Below are 23,060 nucleotides of genomic sequence, written 5' to 3'. Positions count from 1 at the left end.
GTGGTATTCTGGCGCCCGGAGCCTTGGCGGTCTTTGGAAAAGACCACTGAGGTTGTAATTAGGGCCGTAGTGCACTTTTACTAGGGATTTACTAACCTCCCCGGTAGCAGTAAGGGACAGATGCCGCACTGACTCTAGTGATGCCTCACCTACCCGACTCCATGCAACGTCTTTGTTTCCTCGTTTTCTAAAGGTACTGTACCTGGGGTCTGTGTGACTCCATGACCGTCCCACACTCCCTCGCGAGTGACATCAGGCTGTTGGGAATGACTCCGTCAAGTCACCATGCCAGCCCCAGTTGAAGCTATTCTGTTTCTAAGGACTTAACTGAGATATAGGCGGTCATTCGGACCCTGGCGGTAAAAACCGCCAGGGCCGTGGTCCGCGGGAGCACCGCCAACAGGCTGGCGGTGCTCCTTTGGGCATTCTGACCGCTGCGGTACAGCCACGGCCAGAAACGGAAAGTCGGCGGTGTACCACCAGCTTTCCGCTGCCCAGGGGAATCCTCCATGGCGGCGCAGCTTGCTGCGCCGCCATGGGGATTCCGACCCCCATACCGCCATCCTGTTCCTGGCGGTTTCGGACGCCAGGAACAGGATGGCGGTATGGAGTGTCGTGGGGCCCCTGGGGGCCCCACTTAGAATTTCAGTGTCTGCTTAGCAGACACTGAAATTCGCGACGGGTGCTACTGCACCCGTCGCACCCCTTCCACTCCGCCGGCTCCATTCGGAGCCGGCTTCCTCGTGGAAGGGTGTTTCCCGCTGGGCTGGCGGGCGGCCTTTTGGCGGTCACCCGCCAGCCCAGTGGGAAACCCAGAATGTCCGCCGCGGTCTTTTGACCGCGGTACGGTCTTCTGGCGGTTCCCGCTTGGCGCATAATGTTTAAAAATTCATATCTTTGCTTATGTATGTTGGATATTTGTTGCTTTGGTCTTGTTTTACTCTGATATATATTGGCTATTTTTCTAAGCGGTATGGAATACTTTTTGGGTGTTTTGACTGTGTTACTGTCTGTCTGTCTGATTTGTCTGTCTGTACAAATACTTTATATATTGCCTTTGAGATAAGGCTGACTGCTTGTGCCAAGCTACCAAGGAAGTGAGCAGAAGTTATCTTAGCTGTGTGACTCCCTTACTCTGACTAGAGTGAGGGCCCCTACTTGGACAGAGTGGAAGCCACTGTCAACTGGAGACCCCATTTCTAAACTCTGAAATTGTATACCTTAAATATTAAGTGAAACAGTAACAATAGTTTTTGACTGACATAAGGTATGGTTGGCATACAGCTCAATTGTCAATGTATCTTAAAATTACATCAGGAAAAATGGATACCAACTTTCAATTTAGGCTATCACACCAAATGCACAATACAATAACAAGTAAAACAAGCATTGACAAGTCCCCCGGGTGTTTTTTCTAATGCATGCACATATCAGTCTTACATGCCTGTGTTTAAAATGTTAGCAGATGAAAGCCCGTATGTGGTGCTGCCCAAAACTATGTAAACAGTGTAATCCACCATCAAACTTCCATTCATTCCTTAGAAAGGCTTAAACCAAGAAACAGTTTATGGTTCAAAATACCAACAATAACAGTAGAAATACTCATGCGTAGCACACAACAAACGCTGTGTATTCCTAGAGGTTGTGAAAACGGTCAGATAGTTAATAATGTTTTGTGAGACAGAACAAAAACATACCGTGGTTAAAAACCCTGACTGCATACGCAAAGACGTAAGCAATGACGAGTGAGCAGATTTGCCCTGTACCTGCACGGGGACTGGCTGGCTCTGAGGCTGGCTTTGCGTGGTCTGTTTAACCAGCTGGCAGTACATCTCATTTTGCAGCTCGGGGTGTGTGAGGCACACTTGTAGGGCACTCTGGGACAACGATACATGGTAGTCGATGGCAGGAGAGTCCACTGCAGCGTTTATGAATAATTGACAAGTCTGGATGTAGAAAAACAAAGCAACCTGTTCAATGAAGACTCTTTTAACACATCATGGATGGTTATCTTACAAGTTTGAATAAAAACATAAAATCCTGTACATTTATGACAATGCAACAGCTGTATTTCACCGTCTTAACATTGCATTAAATGGTTTAAATAATCCCCCACACAGAGATATTGTTATATTCCTTTTTATGCAAGAGGGAGAGGGGCAGCCACAGGTACATATTAACATTGGTGCTGTGAAGTCAAAAGGGAGGAGGGAAGCTAAGGGCATACTCTAAGACTGCCCTCCAGCGGGCTATAGGAAGGACCCTTGGGACCCCGAGCTACTCCCCTGGTGGCGGCTGATGGCGTTTTCCATACATAGAACATGCCCTGGGCTGTTTACATTCTTCGCCTCCATTAACAGAGGCATCATCTAGTGTGTGTTGCGTTTTGACATCACACCCACTTACCAGCGAGGAAACACTCCCATATCTGTTCACGAGGGCTTGGACATTGTTTATGAACAGGGATTTGAAGCAGGACAAATACTACACATTTCTCTAAATGCTGCTTACACAGGCCCCTCAAACAGTCTCTTATGTGTAGTATTGAACTTTGGCGTATTATCAGACAGAGTAGATCTGTTTTGGAAAATTCAAGTCTCCAAACACTGTCATATTTGCTGTGTGAACACATTCATGCCGAATTCCCACCAGCAAGGAGCTGTAAGGCCTGCTCCAGGCAATGGAAAGATCTGGTCACTTTATCTCCCTTTCCTCTACTGGGTAAACCAGAAAGTTTAGCATCTAATGAAGTTGCCCGGTATAAATGCTTTAATTTGTCACTTAGTCATTGAGGTCATGTATCTCCTGAACTGTACTCATTTGGTATCAGGTACGTGGTATAAGACATATCACGAAGTGCACAAATGTTGGGGAGATGTGCTCCCAAAAACGATCCCATGTTTTACACCCTGCCTCATGCTGAATACCATCCAATTGAGTGACGTGGAGACCCGTGTGCAAACTGTTACCTTTTTTAAACTGGGAGGAAAAAATAATGTATGGTGCAGTGGTGCACCTGGGGATCCACGAAGCCTACTTTGATGAAATAATATTAACAGATTAAAAAAGTATAAATAAATAAAGAAGCGAACTGTAAAATTGTTTTTTTCTGTAAGTGTGAAGGAATTTGAATTTGGAGGCTACAAATTAATTTGGTAATTTGTGGGAGCAAAGCAAGTACATCAAACAGAATAAAGTAAGGAAGTGCATGGCCTCAATTGAATTTAGAAATTCTCCACCATTCCCATTAAAATTATATTTTTATTTTTTATATTTGTTTTGGAATTTTTTAATCATTTGTGTATTTATTTCATGAATGCTTGCTTCTGCTTTTTTGCTTATTGTTTCCGGTTTCAAATAATCAAGCTGCTTAGTCCAAAGTCCCATACTTTCTCCCCTTTTGCATATAATTTCAGTTATATCTCACTGTATGGGTCTCCGGATCCAAATAATGATTCAATGGGGTTCCCCGGATTCCACTAATGAGTAAGTAGGGGTCCACAGAAGTCAAAAGGTTAAGAACCACTGGTAGACTGCATGTTAGACCACGTTCTGTTGGCCATTGAGCAAGCAGGTGCTGCTGGCCCTTAACTGTGGTGACTGAAGCTGTTTGCAGCTGATGTCCTGGGGTCTGTCCTACCATGGCTCTGCAAACTGAGTCATGTACAGCCCTTTCAGCACTTAACTCTCAGAGGTAGCAATAGTGAGCAGTCACAGGCTTCTCAGGGAGGTAACGTGGGGATGCTCGAGCTCAGAACTTAACAATCATACAGCAATAAATGATTGTCCTATACAGTGCTTTACTTTTAAAAAGAAAGCTCTTTATTGAGCACCAAAACTAAATGCTACAGAAGTAGTTATGAGAAGGTACAATTTAGTGAACTAGGGGCTGGGCTAACTGCACCCTGATCCAATATCCTATTTAGAAAGTGGTTTTCCAATAAAAACCTTGCCTCCCTCCCTATCCCCGGTATAATGGTCAATTTTGATGCACTTTCATACACTTTTTTCAGCCCTTATTACAGAATTATTCGGAAATACGTTTAAAAGTGCTGATACACTACTGGCGATTTGTTGGACACCATGTGCTGCAGGCACCCTAAGTGACACAAGAAAATCAATATGTATGTGAACGTTTGCCAACTCATATGCATTTAATTTTTTGACCACCACTATGATATGTCCATCATTTATCACAAACATCAGCCATTGTTTAATATCTGCTGTTTTGCCATGGCACAAAAATGTAACAATTTCATTAGTGCGGCAGTGAGATGAATCCACACAGGAAGTGGCATAGACGTCTCACTGTTTTTTGCAGCTGTCTTGTGTGTTTTTGTTTGCTTGTGAAAATGTTTCCAGAAGTGCCCCTAAAGACTGTCTGAGAACTGTCATTCATCATGTTTATAAGGGATCTACTATGTTTTTCTTTGACCGGACAAGAGGACAGAAATGATTTGCTGCTAAGATTCACTTGCGCCTATTTAAAACAAATGCATGGGGCACACAGGCCTTTTCAGAATTGGAAAATATACCGTACCTTCCATGAATTTACCAATAAATCAAATGCATAATGGTGAACGCTGACAACAAAAGTCTCGCGAAAGTGAATACGATCATCTACATATAAACGTAAGGTCAGCCAAGAGTTTTGTGCATGATTTAAGTAAAAACAAGGAATAGAAGAGGTGTAGTGGACACATAAAGATGTGTGATTTTAGAAACGAGGAGCTTTTTGAGTTGGGTTGCAATGAATGCATCCACCACTTTGGAAAGGTAGACTAAAAAGGTGCATCACTGTAATAGAATGTGAATAAAGCATATATAATTGAGCATGATTTCATGGGCATGTCACGGAGAATTTTGGCATAGATATTGATAGAAACACTGTTAGAGTGTGGATTAGATGTAATGGTGAACAGGGTTCAGAGTGGCCCTGGTGGCAATTACTGTTATATGACCTGGTAATTATTAATAATGAGTAATATATTGTAAAATTGTATATATAGGGACTGTTTCCGATGTCCTGAGGAGGCCAGAAGTTGAAAGGCTGAAACACGTTGACTATGTCTTTGAGGAGTGTTTTCCGAATTGTGGAATAATGAAACGATGAAAATGGGACTGTATCGCATATAAATATAATGAACAAAGAGCCTAGGAAGGGCGGTACTAAACAACATTACCTCATTTGAAATACTACTTGCCTGGAAAAGATTTAGCAGCTTACAATTTCAAAAACTTTGATTGGAAGCTGTCGGTGCAAAGAATTCGTTAGAACATTGAATGCCAAGTGGCACATGTCAACCATTATGTATTAAGTATTTAGATGTTTATAGCTATATGTGTACATGTTTGTATATATTGTTTATGAATAAGATGTGTTTATAATTTTATGATATTTACTCAAATCAAGAGTGCGAGACAAAGAGAGATAAATATTAATAAACAATAAGAATAGTAAAGAAGTAATATTGCTCAGTGATTAATTGATATTTTCACTTGGATATAAAACAGATATGTATTCAACCCCTTTGTATATCTACATGTTTTGATTGATAGTTGGAGGGTTGGGCATTCATAAAAGAGTCTGGAGCCATTAAAGTTCTTTATTCTATATGAGGCCCTTAGGTTACAGTTCATAGCAGGTGGGTCTTGTTACAGCACCATTCTCACTTCAGCTACTATCAACTTCTAGGCTACACCCAGCTCACAGACACCAAAATTCTATGCATCATCACATTCTCGCAGTAGCCACACTCAATATTCTACAGATGCCTACTGAGCCCGTGCTTAGACAGACACATCTTGTCTGACAAGCCAGTAATGCTGAGACAGACTCTGTCATATGTCAGGCACACATGTGAATGGCTGGTTGGGCTGGACTCTCTCTTTCTCCTAACCAGAGTGTTATCAACTGTACTCAAGGGAGAAGGCCTGTACCACATACTGATCTATACTACATACACCCGGTAAACAACCTTTAGGCCGAATTTTTTATAACGAAGTCCTGGTTAACGAAAGCGGAACAACGCTTTCTTTAACCACGACTTAGTTATTTTGTGCCTTAACCACGCATGTCCTGAACAACGAACATGCATGGTTAAGGTACAAACAAGGGAGTCGGCTGAGGAGGACGACGCAGATGACAAGGTGACGAATCAGGTAAGTGAGGGGTTTTAGGTTTTGGGGTGGGGTTGGGGGGTGGGGCGTTTTTGGTTTTGGGGAGTGGGTGGGGGGTCAGGGGGTTTTAGGTTTTAGGGTGGGGCTGGGGGGGTGGGGCGTTTTTGGTTTTGGGGAGTGGGTGGGGGGTCAGGGGGTTTTAGGTTTTGGGGTGGGATTGGGGGGGTGGGGTGAGGGATGTAGGGTGAATGGTGCCTATTGCTAATGATTTTATCAGGAATGCCTTTACAACGAAATATCGTTGGTAAGGCATTCGTGGTAAAATCATTAGTAGTAAAGACGAGGTCGGTGTTCTGACCTCGTTGTTAAGGTTAGTAGTAGTTTAAGATTCGGTGTTCCGTCATATAACCCATACACCCCTATTTGCAGAACACCTGGTTGGCTAGGGAGTTCACCCCACTATCCCTAGATTCACTTTCCATCCATAAGTCTTCTTGATGAGCCTTGCACAGATGCCCCTGAAACTCCAGAATCAATCACAAACTTATGAAAGTCTTGTCTTTGCAGGGCTTGGTCCAGTCGTAATTCACATTTGGCAGTAAGAGCTGGAGGGCAGCTATGGTAAATTTGAAGAATAAAAGGTAACTTGATGGATACAGAGCTCTGACTGCAAATTATCATTTTATATAATTTACTTTTAGAGCTTTAGGGACACAAAGGTATGTTGTATGAACACAATTCACGTTCACTATTGCATGACAACTATTCTATGTGCCGAAGTTGGTATAATTCAAAGAGGAAGAAAAACGTTACTTGTTGGAAAAAAGATGAAAAAATGCATTTGCCTATTAAAACATAAGTATTATTTCCATAAATCTGAAAACAAAAACAAATGAAAACAACTTTGCATATCATTGTATAATAAGTTGGATAATGAGGGCAAAAATGAGCTTTTGTACCTTTAAGAAAGAAGCTAATGTAATCTTGCTTTACAAAATAATATAAGTTAAGGAGTACAGTGATATGACTACAGAGTAAATGTGTTTTTCCAAGTGAAGGGCTGCATTATTAGCACGTCACTCTTCCTCGTCCTCCTTTCAAGGTGGGTCAGTTTCAAGCCAGATACTGGTGACTTTGTTGTCCAGTTCAGAATAAGATCAGCACTAAGGGACTGCAGAAAGGCACTGGCTCATCTGATGGACATATGGAACACATGCCAGACTTTCAGCAGGCTTTCCAATACATTAAATGGAAACTTAATCTGTAATCAAATCTGCACCTCCAGTTTACTGGTATCTTGTTTTCCAGAGACTGGGCATTCATGCAAACAATTGGAGCAAAACCATTGCACAGGCATTGGTGGCATCCTCCACTGACGGAGTGCATTTTCATGGAGGATGTATTTACGCTGTACAGCAGAAGCACCATGGCTACAAAGACACTTCCGTCCCTTGGAGATTTATTTACTGCTTCACTGGTGCCCTGATTTGTAGCAACTTGTCAGTGATGTGTAACTCGTTTCAGAGGTTCCTGTATTTGATCATGATACTAATTACAGGACACAAATGCCTAAGATCAAAGATTGTAGGACCCAGAAAACTCATCCAATGGAAGAATATCAACAATGTCTACCAAGTATATTTCTACGGTTTTTTAAATTCAACCTGTGGACCTCCTGATAGATTGAGGGCCAGATTTATCATACTTTCATGTAACGCAGCAAGACACGTTCTTGCACTGAGTGAAAGGGAGAGGGCAGGAACGTGCCATATTTAATATTATATAGCGCATTCCTGTCGTTTCCTTGCACTGGCACACAATGTGCTGCACTACACCCACGCAGGCACCCTTGCACTGTGGTGCAAGGATGCCTGCCTTGAAGGCAGGATTGATTGTTTTTGTGCAGGAAGGTATTCTTCCTGCACAAAAACAATCCTCAAAGGCATTTTCCTCTATCTACGTGTGCTGCAGAATGCTTAGAAAGAGAAAACAACTAACAGAACTGAAGATATTTCTCCTAGTTGCACCTCCCCTGGGAAGGTGTAGCATTTTGACACATTCACAGATTTCCCTGTCTTGAAAACTCTGAGAATGCGCTAAAATCCATGGGTAGATGCATGAGAACACCTATGCTTCACCAATGGAATGCCTCCCCAGGGCAGAGTAATACAAGGCAGCTACTTGCTCTGCCTTTAGTAACTCCAAATTTACCAAGGCATGCAGGACCACATACGGTGGCCTTGCATGGCTTGGTAAATCTCATTATTTTGTGTTGCCCTGTGTGGCGTAAGGGCAACACAAAACCTTGACATATTTGGCTCTCAGTGTTTCCCCTACAGATTGGAAAAAGTTTCCATTTCTTCCCAACTTTAAATTAGGTTCTGAGCCTTTAATGGTGCACCACTAGTGAGAGGGGGAAGTAGAGATATAGTAGAGCACTAGCTGCAAAACTGCATACACGTGCCCTCAAACATACAGCCATGCTGTTTATTTACCTTAAATAATTTCTTAGCTTCAGTTTGCAAGGCTTCTGATGGCAGTGTCGTGAGTGGGGAAGTAATTCCATCTTTGGTGTAACACAGAGTTGGGTGACTCCAAATTTCAGTACCTGAAGAAAGAACATTCAAGCAACATTAGGGAAAGCTCTTACAAAGAAACATTATATTAGCTATCTATTTTGATAGACCTGAGTTGTAGCTGGCCTGGTTCCCAGCAATGTTTTAAGAAGGAGACTTGCCAGCTTGCTAGACAATTTTGTAGAGGTAGTTATTCAGTAATACTCAGTAGAGCAAAACACACTTTAGTGGGTTTTGGGTGTTTGCAGGAAAGGAGGTGAGTGAACAGGAATCCTCACTCACCAGTTTCTTCGAGACTGGCTGGCCAGCAAATTATAGGGGATCACCTGTGTCAGGGAGCATGCAGGAATGGGGTGATTGTAAATAATCTAGAGGCCTTTGTTGAGGTTTTTCCACCCAACTGTTGGCTGTTTGTTAGGTGAATGTGCCTTTCGCCTGGGCCATAACATGTTGTAGAATAACATAATCCAACGTGGACCTGGAATGGGTCCAGGTAACAATGTAGGTTTGTATAAAGCTGTCAGTGAATCTTACCACAAACAAGGCTCTTGTGTCAGAAGTACAATATAACTAAGAGCAAATAAATTCCTTATTCACTTCGCTACTACTAGGAGAAAGTGAAGAGACTGTGCAGATAAAAAAGTGATAATTATGTGCTCTATCTCAAGGACCTCAGTCCTACCATGGAGTACGCACCTAAACAAATGCCTATCCCAGATGGTGTCTGCCCTCAGAGTCTAAGGAAGGTTATAGGGCTTGAGGCCCCTACAATGTGAAGAGTCTCAAAGAAAAGTACAAGAAATGTAAAAATGTTTCCTGGTGATGGTGAGGCAGGCTCAATCCAGTGCAGTGAGAGATGGAAGCCAGAGCGTGGGGGCTGAGGTGGAAGTAATGGCCAGGCTAGCAACCAAGAGATGGATTAGCAGAGATGCAGAGTGGTTCCTGCAGTGGACAAAGCTACAACAATTAAGGAAATGCAGAGAGGGAGAACACTGCAACCTCTCAAGTATGTTGTATGAACAGTCGTTCTGCAGTCTGATGGTGCCTCCTAGGGAGTATGGCCTTTACCAAGTAGTTTCCCAATGGATATCTCAAAAGATCTCCGGCAAAGAGCCCCCCTTGAGGGGCCCGTCAGGCATTGCAGCGCCGGCCTGACGTGGAGCAAAGCCCAAGGATGAAGCATGTCACCTTTGGTGAGTGAGGGCTCTTGTTCCAAAATAATTAATTTTCCAGGGACCTGGCTTTCTTTCTTTTCTTTACGATCTTTTCCTTAGATCAGGACCCAATGTGGTTTCCCTGATTATACTTACATTGTGGAACTGTGTATACCTTGTTTTTGTACATGCATAATGTATCTTCTGTAAAAAAAACTAAGAATGCCAGAAGGAATACTTGAATCAATCAGAGCCACTGCCGATCACTCATGCCGCACTCCAGTACATTATTTTTTATCACTTTCCCAATGTAGACACAGAAGAGAGAAAACACCAATGGGTGAGATTAATTCAGTCACTACTTTCATCACCATTTTGCCTGTTGGAGGTTAAGACAGCAGATCACCAGAGGGGTGTGGCAAAGGGACCGAACCAGAGGAGGGTAAAATGGAATGTGAGCTGGAGTAATCATATCCAGATGATGAGGGATCAGAAACCATAACAATGTGGGCAAAAGGGGGCAATTAAGATCACAGATGCTGACACCCCCTGAATCTTTTTAAGCACTCTCTGGAGAAGGAGAAATGGTGGAAAGGAATGAGGCCAGACTAGAGAAAGGCCATCCAGCTTTCTAGGCTTTTTGTCACCAAATGTCTGAACAGCACTTGGGCAGGGGAATCTCTTGAAGCAAAGAGGTCCAACTATGTGTCCCGGTTTGACAGTTGGGGACAGATGTAACCTCAGTAGGATGTCCTCATGGTTCAATGTGAGGCTATGTTCTCACTAATTCACCCATACTGCTGACTTCCCAGTTGGACTACCAGACACAGAATGAACTGCTGTTGATAATATGAGAGGTACCAATCAGGGAGGAACAGGAACCAAGGTAATTCTCCCTATGGAAGGAGAGTAAGGTACAAATTGGAAAAAGGTTAGCACACAATACAAATACCTAAACAGTCATGGCAGAAAGACAGGAGCAGGTCTTGTCAGACATAAGCAGTCTTAGCAGGTTGTACCTCACACTGCGGATCATAAAAAGAGACACTGCCCTTTTGTGGCTGTGCCTTTTTATAGGCCTTTTAATAATTGCTAACTAGTGTCAGGTATGATGGCTAGGTGCGTGAGAGCAAGTATGGGGCCCCACCAGATTAAACGCTCTACAAGGCGTTAGTGTATTTTGAATCCCCTTGCTGTGTGGACTGTCACTCCCCACAATGGCCAGAGTGTCCACGGTGCACTTCCCATTGCTGCTGGCTGTCAATGCCACCTCTTCCCCTCTGGGTTGTGGTATGACAAGTGCTACAGCACATGGTCCTAACACCATAGCTAAGCAGCTAATAGTCACCAAATTAAAATGCTTCCAGGCACAGGTGTAAGAATACTCAGGAGCCAATCCAGAATCAGTTTCTCATGTCCATACAACAAGAGGCTGAAAGGGGCAGCAGGTGATCCTCTACCGCAGATCAGAGGACCCAAGTAGAAGAAGACTCAAGGTGACAGATTCTTCCTTAAGCCATAGCTGGCCACTTCATCCACCCTTGATAGCTTGACATAGGATTTATTAAACTGGTTTTCTGCTCTGCACTATTCTGCACCCTTTCCCCAGAAAAGCCAACACAATTGCAGAGAGTTTCCTATAATTTGGTAGACACCAAGAGAGACACTAATTGCAGGTACACCATCTTTAAGGGGATGTGACGAACATACTAATTGACTACTTTTAAGCACAGGATTAGACAAAAGACACCACTTGACCCGAGGACAAGCAAGTAGATGATATGAAAGCTCAGACCCTTCCAGGCTTGAGGAGCCATATGATGTCCTCCTGGAAGAGAGGTAATGCCATTCAGCAAAGCCTGCCACAGGACAGGAGCACACAGAATTGACCTACCCGCCACTTTGATCCCTTTACTGCTGTCAACACCCTTCTCAACATCTACAGCATAACACAAAAGAATCATGCAGAATGGTATACTCTTCTGAAAACTCATGCCTCCATGCATAAGATGTCAGTACCCTCATGCACCCAAGAACAAACTCATGAGCATGTCATATAAATACATGTGCAAAAATGGAGAAGATCAAAATATCAGGAAGATCTCACCCTTTTGAAAGGGTTCCACTCCAAAAGTTGTTCCATCATCCCTATAGCTTAAGTCATCTACTGCAAGACCATCATTACTGGCGCAATCAAGAGAAGTAAGAACCAGCGATGAAAACCGTTGGAATCATGCAGTATGATAATCCCATCCCAAAAGTTTCTTCCCTATCCCACCATTAGCTAAGAGATGCAACGCTACTAATGTCACCAAAATCAGATCTAAAATCACCAAAATCAGATTTAACATCACCAATTTTTTATAGTCATCTCACAAACACCTATTCCCGGACGTCATACCACTAAGTGGTCATCCCTCAACACTATTTCCCACACAGACCTCTGTAACATTCTGAACTCACTGAAAGTCACCTTGTACAAAGATGACGTGTTTCCCTCCTCATTCATCAGGTCTCTGCAAACAGAAGTTTTCACACCCCATTTTTACATTGTCAATGCTCTGCTTACTAAGGACACCTTTTGCGACAGCTTCAAGAGCAAGCAGATCCTCAACCTGCTGAAAAAGCCTACACTAAACCCTGCCAAACTTGCTAATTACATCACATAACTCACCTTCCATTAGCTGAATAAATCATCAAGAAGGCAGTGTCAGCACCTAGACACAGGAGCACATCAGCAAGAATAAGCTACTTCTACAATATCTATTGAGGTTGAGACCATGCTGCAGTATTAAAACAGACAAACCCCAAGTAGTCATTGACACTATCTTCCTCAGTGCAGAAACAACCCTTCCCTCCTGATCCTACTTAACCACTCGGCTGCTTTCAAAACTGTTGCCCATTTAGCATTGATTCACAGCCTGAAAACTCACGTAGGCTTCACTGGCACAATCCTACAATGGTTCACACACAACCTCAGCACCCGAAAGCAACTTGTTCAGACAGGAAATAGGAGATACTGGCCTTACCTGTGGAATCCTCCAGGGCTCCAGCATATCATCCATAATTTTCAACCTTAATGTGGAAACCTTCGAAAATAACCTTGCAGAGAGCAACATCAAGGTCTACCAGTATGTTGATGTCATCCTACTCTGTCTTGAAATCTCATCAACCACCGACATAAAGAGACTCAAAAACTGACTTCAAATCTGGATGTCACCAATCTACCAGATGCTAAACCCCAGGAAGATTAAATTACTCTATTTTGCCAACAACGTGAAGCATTCTCTGATTCGCTCATCAACGTAAACATACTGGAGCTTCAAACACCAATTGGCAGAATAGGTAAATTTCCTCTGATTCACTTTGTGCTCCAAGATCTCACTCTCATAACTCAAATAACAAATTGTAAAAAAGACCAAAACAGCATGGTTCCAACTTTCTCTCCTCAGAAAAGCTAAACCTTTTCTAACAAATAACTTCTGAACCACAGTTGAAGCCACAGTTCTCTCTGATCTATATAAAGGCAATGCCATACTCAATGGCATCCAAAAGACCTCCCTCACTCCCGTGAAAGGCATCCTTCACGCACCTGCATCGCTCATCAAGGGGCTGAAGAAAGACAACCAAGGATTTACCCTGGCTTCCAATAGAACCCTGAATCATTTTCAAGATCAGGTGAATCACATACAAGGTCTCCTACATCCAGCCCACTGTTTAGCTAGCTGACAAAATAACACTATCTGGACGTCAACACAAGGCAGAGTGCTCTGGCATTACCATCTTAGAGACTTAAATCTGCAGGACAGAGAAAACAATCCTTCTCACTCTATGCTCACAGCATTCTTTCCAATGTTGGAACAGCACCAAGCCTCCTCAAATTCAGGAAAAAAATGAAAAGTCACCCCTTCACTGAATACTGCTTCTAATAGGCTGACGTCTCACCTCTTCCTCTACCTCCTTCCACTCTATCCGCCCCCACATATGCTGACTGGGATTTACCTCCTGTACAGGGCTCCATTGCTCCCCAGCTAAGTTTGTGAAATAAAACATAGATACGTACACACAGATCCTGAAGAATGGTTCTTTTAGTGGTAGTTTGGAACTCGATAGAATAATCAACTCGGATAATATCCAGAACCCTTCGGTCATAAGGCAGGCACAGCCATTCATCAAAGAACAGCTGCATGCAGAAGCCTATGTCATCTGAAGTAGCACAGTCAGGCTTGAAGTTCTTGTACATCCTGTGAATGCTCCCACCCCCTGACTAGGCACTAAGGCCCTCATTAAGATATAGGTGGTAAATGCCGCCTATAGCCACGGTGACGGCCGCCAAAAGACCGTCGCCGTGGCTACCAGCTGACCACCATTATTATGACCGTAGCTGGAATTCCGACAGAAGGCTGGTGGAATTCCGGCTTCGGTCATGGCGGCGGACGGCGGTAAGGTGGAGCTGTTGTCAGCAGCAGCGCCTCACCAGTAGACCGCCGCAGACGTATTACGACCCATAATACGGCCTGGCGGTGTTCTGCTGCCGAACGCTGCTGCTGGCAGCAGCGCCCAGTCATGTCTCCTGCCGGAGGACCCCCTGCAAGCAGGTAGGTCGGGTGCTCCGACAGGGCAGGGAAATGGGGGGTGTTGTGTGTGTGTGTATGTTTCTGTGTGCGTGCATGCGGGTGTGTGGAATGCGTGTGTGCATGAATGGATGTGAGTGTGCGTGTATGTTGTGTTGTGTGAATGCGTGGGTGCTTGTATGTATGTCAGTGTGTGTGGACGTGTGTGTGCATGGATGTATGCATGTATGTGTGTGTGCATGCGTGTGTATGTTCGTACGTGTAGGTGTGTGTATGTCGGGGGTGTCGGAAGGGGGAGGGGAAGCGTGGGGTGCACTCTGGGGAGGGGGAGAGGGGCAGGGGAGACCCCTATCAGTGCCAGGGGAAGAATTCCCTGGCACTGATAGTTCCTACTGCCATGGTTTTTGTGGCGGTAAGAAAGCACGGAAACCATGGCGGTGGGCGAGATCATATTCCTGTGGGCGGCCTAGTGATGACTGACGCGGTGGTCGGTGTGGTACATTGGTAAATGTCAACCGGCAATGTCATAATATGGCGGTATGTACCGCCAGCCTGTTGGCGCTACTACCGCCACTATTACACCGACCGCCGGGGTCATAATGAACTCCTAAATGTTTGGCAGTCAGCAGGAGTCACCCAAAAAGGCTGGAGACTCTTCTGTTCCTTAGCAGATTTCTAAACGAGGTTGATAGCTTGGGGCCAAGGAAGGGCAATTAACTAATCAGGGCATATTGGCCACTCTCTATCTTGTCAACTTTATTTAAAGGTGCCAAATCGCAAACATTTGTGTAGCAGACAACTACAGAAGGTCAAATGGGATGTCCAAAAGAAAGCAATTCACAAGTGTGAAACAGATCCTTATCATTGTGGATGCACTCAAAGAAGAACTAGGACTCATTCAGCACTGTCTGGGCAGCACAAGCTTGTCAATTGAAGTCTAGATACAAAACTGGGCGTGGGTAAAGACTGCTTGAGCATTGCTCCCTCTTCTCGTACAGAGCATACGAGAGCGCAGCCTACTTAGAGGCTAAGAACAACGCCCTGCTGGAAAAAGTCAAACTTGCTTTGAGCATCTGAGAGAAGCCCTCTTCAATGTCAGTTAACTTGTAGCGCCTACCTAGATAGCACGGGAACCCAGTTTCTTCAATGTTCTTCAATTTCTTCAAATGAATACCCTTAATTATGCAGGTATTGGCAGCAGGGAACTCATGCTCTACACAGAAATCTTCGGTGCCCTCCTATTTGGGTTCCTGGAATACAAGCTGTTCCCTAATGAGTGCAACTCCAACCTGGACCTGATCTCACCTGTACATATTTTCCTTTTGGAAGCAATGGCTGATCTTTGTCATAACAGTAAGGGTCAGGAGCCAGCTTTTTCGGCAGAGGATAGCTTTTTAGGCAGAGGTTAATAACCCAGACCTAAGGCTACAGCCACCTCATCTGCATTCATAACCTGCACCTGAGAGTGAGCGTGACGCGACAGTGCTTCTCCAAACACTTCCTTCCGTCCATGCTTGAGTAAGAATGAAGAACCAATGAAGCAGGGACTTCTTGCAAATAGCTCCATTGCCAGTAAGTAATTGTGCCTCTCATGAGAACACTGTCATCAAAACATCAGGCAGCATCGACAGACAGAGAGTCCCGGCCTATTGTGAAAATCCACCCACAAAAGCTTGGCCACTCATGAGAAGGACTGATATGCCACCTCTCCTTAGCTAAATCTTCTGAGCAGGGTAAGCAGAGGTATTTGCAAGCGAACAGGTACATCCAAAGGAGACTGATACCTGAGAAGGGAATAGTGGAACACACCTTTATTACCAACTACTTTAAGGGTGGGGCAACCGTAGTTCCCAATATCTACCACCCAATGCTGCCAAAATAAATATGGAAGAAGGGCTCATCCCTCTCTCTGGACAGGGAAGGGCAACTCAATCAGAACCCCAGGCAAAGCCAACAGCCAGCTGCAGAGAAGTTGCTCAGTTATAAATCTGAAATATGCATAAAAAGAATGAACAGAGTTAAGTGGACAGAGCAGGACAGCAGGGCAATCAGCACCGTAGAAGATAGATAAACATGTTTATTGGAGAGGAGTGGAACAATGTGTGGAATCTTGTAGTTATGGAACATATAGTGGGAAAGATTCCAGTGTAGTTAAAGGATGATTGTGGAATGTTCAGGGACAGTTGGAGTGAGAACTTGGTAGGAGGAGGAGGAGGTGTTACTGTAAATAGAGCCTGTATTCAAGAATAAACATTCATGCAGTTCTGAAGGCCTCATCTTGCGTGGATTATTGGATACCACCACACAAGGGTTGATAGGGGAAGGGGCAGAAAGGGAAGTAAGGCAACCACTGTGAAGTATTAGAAAAAAAACCTTTTCTATGTATTGTCTGTAGTGCAATTTGTCTCCTGTGAGGCACATGTCCTCATGCATGATAGAACTGAGTCAAGAAAGATGGGCTAGAGGATAGTGTGATCCGATATAGAAGGCTTGATTTAGATCTCAGTGGAGGGGTTAATCGATCACAACAGTGACGGGTATTCCGTCTGCCGAAATCTAAATCCCAAACAAAACAATGGGATTTAGGTCTCGGTGAACAGGATATCTCTCAACGTCGTGACGGAGTAACCCCTCCGCTGAGATTTAAATCAGGCCCTTAGTTTTTTATCTGGGTGGGCACATAACTAACCATCTGATGTGAAAGGAATCAATATAAGTGTATTTTTACAGTGCAAGTTGAACAGGACATTCAGGCCAGCCATTATGGTCACTTTAATTTTTGATCTGAGCTACAAAAGGAACTGTGCTCATGGCAAACATATATTTCTCTGCTACTATTTCATAGTTTCAGTAGGATAAAATTGTAGAAGCACAGAAAAGAGCACTACTAGCTGTGATGTTATCCAATGCAAACATCAAAAAAGTTAGAGACATAGTGAATCGCAGAGAAGATGGTAGCAAATGTCTGTTTTATGGTAAATTGTATAAACTGTGGTGAGTTTGAGCCAACACTGTCAGTGATAAACTGGCGGTATCCAAACCCACACTGTTATGCCAACAGAACAAAGCCCATCACATTGTGACCCACAAATCACTACGGCGGACATTCAATAGCGGTAAACCATTGGCGGTACATACCGCTGCACTCAAAATACACATTCACATACAAAACACCACCACATTGGACAATTCAAACTATACACACCTGACACACATACACACACCACACCCACACCACTATAAAACGCACACCCACATTACCCACAACCCTTTACGACTACAAACCATTGGCACGAGACAGACACCATGACCACAGACAAGACCAGAGCCACACACCACCACTCACAGACTTGCATGAACACCTATCACCAAAGCATGCATACTATAGATAGAGAGAATCAGCTAGCCCACTGCATACCAACTTACACAAGTGAAAGCTACCAGGGTAAACACAACCAAAGAGGGCAACCCACTGATGCACAATATGTCACACACAGAAACAATAACACTGCATTTACATCCCCACAGGTACCCCTAGCTAATGTCAGCGATGAAGAGGTGCCAGCACTATCCTGTCCCCTAACAGAAGAGGCCCACAGTGATGTCAGCAACTCTGGTCGCCTGGATCTGGATGACCAACCTGGCCCATCAGGGACCTCTGGACAGTCCGTTACCCAGACACAGTCACACACCACCACAGAGCCTCTCCCCTCAGGAAACACCACCACAACACCCACCCAGCGTACCCATACCTCTGTCCCCAGGACACGTCTATCAGCAGTGTGTCCACCACTACAGGGACCCCAGGGCACACCTTGCCCCCAAGACAATCAGGGACCTGGGGTCAGTGGCAGTGGGCACACGGTTCAGGGGACAAAGGCACAGGACGACAACAGGGACACTGGGAACGCTGCTGTGCACCAGGGGGAGGACAGGCCCAGGGAACAGACTCTTCAGGAGGCACTTACCGAGATCCTGGGAGCATACCAACATTCCTAAGATACGATGGGCCAGATCCTGGCCAACGTGCAGGAGAACAGGTGGCTGCAGGAGGGACAGTACCAGGGGATCAGGGAGGACTTGCAGGCCATTCACACCACCTTGGCCTCTATAGCAGTGGTGCTGGCAGACATGGCCAACATTATGATGGAGGCAGTCTTACAACAGCGGGCCCCTGCCACTAGCCAGACATCAGAACTGCCTTCCACCTCCACTGCCGCTGGTGGACAGGTGGCCCCGCCACAGGACCAACAGGCCACCAGTACCCCTCCCCCTGCAGAAGGAGAACCACCCCACAAGCGTTCCCTGCGGTCCAGGCAGAAGCCAGAGACTACTGCCAAGACCCCCACCAGGAAATGAGACCCGCCTGATTGTCACCGTTGTATCCCACTCTGTCACCCTGTCCACCTTGAACTGGCATTGCTCCCCTTCCTATGGCCACTTGGACAATGCACCTGTGCACCAAATAGACTGGAACAACACCCTGGACTTTCCTTGATCATCACCCCATCCCAATGCACTTGCCCATCTACTTCTTAGCACTTAAATAAACACCCTTTGAAAAAATACAAGTATGGAGTATGTCAAACTTATTTAAGTATGTATTTTTTTAACCAGGTTCAAACATTGCACTTCAAATGTACAGTAATGCTAAAATAGGAAAGACCTGTAGTTAGCTGCAGTGATCACACTAGGAGTGATAGTGGGGCACCAACATCTGCAAAATGAGTTGCCAAAGGGTACAGTAAGTGGGCATAGAAGTTGGAAATAACAGCATGCCAGTGCCAAAGATATACAAATAATTGACCATGAAATGTGAAGTAACAGTGTCTTGCCTGTGTGTCATTGGAAGTATTGTCGAAACACTGCAGTTCTGTTGTTCTCATCCTCTGCCTCTGCCTCCTCATCCTCACTGTCCACAGGGTCCACTGCTGCCACACGGCCATCTCCAGCCTCCTCCTCCTGCAGAAATGGCACATGGTGTCTCAAGGCAAGGTTGTGCAACATGCAGCATGCCATGATTATCTGGCAGATCTTCCAGGGTGAGTAGCACAGGGATCCACCTGTTAGATGGAGGCACCAAATTCTGGTCTTCAGGAGGCCAAATATACGTTCGATAATCCTTCTTGTTCGCCCATGTGCCTCATCGTAACGTTCTTCTGCCCTTGTCCTGGCATTCCTCACAGGCGTCAGTAGCCATGATAGGTTAGGGTAACCAGAGTCACCTGCAAATATCGAGGGACAACATTTAGCCACACACTATCCCATATTGCCCACACCATACCCATACACCAACATCTACTGGGTGGGAACCAGGGCTCACCAATTAGCCACACCATATGCCTCTGTAGTTGGCCCATCACATTTGGGATGCTGCTATTACTCAGGATAAAGGCATCATGCACCGACCCAGGATACTTAGCATTGACATGGGAGATGTACTGGTCCGCTAAACACACCATCTGGACATTCACTGGTTGAAAATTCTTTCGATTTCTAAACACCTGTTCATTTTGCCAGTGGGACACAAATGCAATATGTGTACCATCAATTGCCCCAATGATGTTGGGGATATGTCCCATTGCATAGAAGTCAGATTTCACTGTGGCCAAATCCTCCAACTGAGGGAAAACAATGTAGCTGCACATGTGTTTAATCAGGGCAGCCAACAATCTTCTCAGCACTATTGAGAACATTGGCTGTGACATTCCTGCTGCCAAGCGCCACTGCCACTTGGAAGGAACCAGTTGCCAAGAAATGGAACACAGATAGGACTTGCACAAGAGAGGGTTCCCAGTGGGGTGACGGATTGCAGATATTAGGTCAGGCTCCAATTGGACACACAGCTCCGTGATTGTTGCCCTCTCAAGTCTATAGGTGAGGATAATGTGCCTGTCTTCCATTGTTGCCAAGTCCACCAGGGGTCTGTACACGGGGGAATGTCTCCACCTCCTATTCATCTGTAGTCGTAGCAATCTAATGGGCAAAAGAATGAGGAGCCGGTCACAAACTGTACATCGTAGCCACAACAGTACAATGCATTATGTTATTTTTTATGTATAAGTGGCATTTGTCCTGTATGTCCAATTATAAACTGTGACGTAGATATTATCCAGGGCCTGCCCCACCCCGAAATGGCATCCGTCTGTCCTGTGTGGAGGGACAGGTGGAAGTGAGGTAATTCCACTGACGTTGTACGCCGTTGCAGTAGGCGGTTGGGATCTGCTATGCTACTACTCATTGGTTATTATTGGGCCCCATGGGGTACAGTCGCCAATGGTGATGTACGCCGGCAGTGACGGTATAAACCTCCGCAACGTAACCGCCACTTCCTATCTGATCACTCACTTGCTACCTGACCTTCAACAGGAGAGGACCTACACTGCATGTGCTGCTGTGACCTGTGTCTGGAACCTACAATGGCTTGTGTGACTGGGGAAAGGGCCCCTGCCTTCACCTCAGCGGAGTTGGAGCGACTGGTGGATGGGGTCCTACCCCAGTACAGACTGCTGTATGGGCCTCCAGACCAACAGGTGAGTACACCGTGGGCACGATGCATGAAGCATAAATGCATGGAGAGGTATGTGTGTAGGCCTCATGTAAGGGGGGTTGGTGGATGTCCCCTGGGCAGCGTGCAGCTTGTGTGCTGGGCCCTGTGTGTGCAAATGGCGATGTGAAGGGGTATGGTGGGCCATAAGTGTAATAGGCAGGATGGTCTGACTGATACCTTTTCCTGTCTGTATTTCTCTGCAGGTCAGCACCCATCAAAAGAAGGGTATATGGAGTGCCATCGCCAAGGACGTGCGGACCTTGGGGGTCTACGGCAGGTGAAGCACCCACTGTCAGAAACGGTGGGAGGACCTGAGACTCTGGGCACGGAAGATGGTGGAGGCCCAGCTGGGGATGGCCTCCCAACGAGGAAGGGGTGCCCTTCGAACCTTGACCCCCCTGATGGCCGCATACTGGAGGTGGCCTATCCAGAGCTGGATTGGCGCTTGAGGGCATCACAGCAGCCACAAGGGGGTGAATACAGTGCCCATCATTACAACTTACGCATGGTAGAGGAGTACCCAGGTGGAGGATGTAAGTCAGTGGGTGCCCCTAGGCCAGGCCTGACATTGCAGAGTAGGTCCCATGTTGGGCAGGGTTCTGAAGTGATAATCCTTCTACCCAGCTTGTAAGTATCCACTACTGGTCAGGGCTGTGTGGATCCCAGGTGTGCTACAGTTGGCAGTATGTGCCCCTCTCCATGCCCTGGTGGCTTGCATTATTACCAGTAGTGCATTGCATAGTGCGTAGGGCTGTTCCCTGTGTGTGACGGTGGTGTGTACACCAACGATGGTGTTGGTGCAGCCACTGACCCAGTGTATCCTTTGTCTCTTCTCCCCCCTTTTTGTTTTGTCATCCTGTCCTTATGTGCATTAGCATAATCTGGTGGAGGAGCAGAGGCACCCGCGACAGAGGGAGCTGCATCCCACAGGACCCAGGAGGCAGAGTTCACCGACGGTGAGAGCACCAGTGGGACGGAGGGCAAGGGGAGCACCGAGGCGGAGACAGGAGGGGACAGTTCGGACACAGATACCTCCTCTGATGGAAGCTCCCTGGGGGTTACAGACACTTCAGTGACCACCCCAGCTACAGGTACAGCCGCCACCCCTGTACCAGCATCGCTCTCCCCCGTACCAGCACCGCCCTCCCAGCAGCCCCTCAGCAAGTTGCCCGTGCTCGCTCACCCAGGAGGGTGGGCATCTCCTTCGCCCCAGGCACCTCAGGCTCTTCCCCAGTGAGCCCTGCTGCCCTGAGTGAGAAGGCTATTGACCTCCTGCGAACCATCTCTGTAGGGCAGTCATCCATTGTGAATGCCATTCAGGGGCTGGCAGCCCAGATGCAACAGACTAATGCATTCCTGGAGGGCAGTCACACTGGCTTTTTGGCCCAACAGAGATTCATCCAGGCTTTGCCCTCCTCTCTGATGGCAGCCATTGTCCCTGTTTCCACCCTCCACCCTCCAACTTCCTCTTGCCAATCCCATTCTCCTCAACCCCAACCTATCCCAAGCACACAGGCAGACGAGCATGAACACAGGACAACACACAAGAGGGGCACAGGCAAACACAAGCACCACACATCATCCCACAGGCACTCACACAAACACCATCCAGATGCAGACATACCAACATCCACTGCCTCCACTGTGTCCCCCTCCTCCTCCTCCTCCACCTCCCTCGTCTACACTCACACCTGCATGCACTACTTCCTCATCCACTACCGCCATCACCACCACACCTAGCAGAACACACACCTCACTGGCAGACACCATCACAACAGCCATGCACACGTCTTCTGTGTCCTCTCCCACTGTGTCTGCCCAAGCACCCAACAGCCATCCACCAGCCCATGTACCTGCACCCAAACACAGCAGACACCTCCCACAACCCCTCCCTTTTCCTCCACTCCCAAACCTTCTCCCTCTTCCCACCCCAATATCCCTAAGAAGCTTTTCCTCTCCACCATTGACCTCTTCCCTACCCCCCGTCCTTCACATCTGGCCAGGGTGGCAAAAACCCAAGCAAGCACCTCAGCCACCCAGTCCACGGGCCCAGTAGTCTCCACACCCACTCGTGGTGGGAAAGGAT

The 23,060-nt window shown here is 46.1% G+C and overlaps 1 protein-coding gene across 2 annotated transcripts in view; it reads right to left on the bottom strand.

Annotated features, from left to right (window-relative positions):
* PLEKHH2 (pleckstrin homology, MyTH4 and FERM domain containing H2) overlaps positions 1 to 23,060 on the bottom strand; it is an 812,518-nt gene that overhangs the window by 183,166 nt on the left and 606,292 nt on the right. For both annotated transcript variants that reach the window (XM_069233993.1, XM_069233994.1), the window contains 2 exons: positions 8,616 to 8,728; positions 1,767 to 1,946 (listed from right to left, as the gene is read on the bottom strand). In XM_069233993.1, the coding sequence (XP_069090094.1) occupies positions 1,767 to 1,946; positions 8,616 to 8,728 (293 nt within the window). The remainder of the gene's footprint in view (positions 1 to 1,766; positions 1,947 to 8,615; positions 8,729 to 23,060) is intronic.

This window comes from Pleurodeles waltl, chromosome 5, assembly GCF_031143425.1.
Source record: "Pleurodeles waltl isolate 20211129_DDA chromosome 5, aPleWal1.hap1.20221129, whole genome shotgun sequence".
NCBI classification, from domain to species: domain Eukaryota; kingdom Metazoa; phylum Chordata; class Amphibia; order Caudata; family Salamandridae; genus Pleurodeles; species Pleurodeles waltl.
This window is presented reverse-complemented; position numbering and strand designations above follow the sequence as displayed.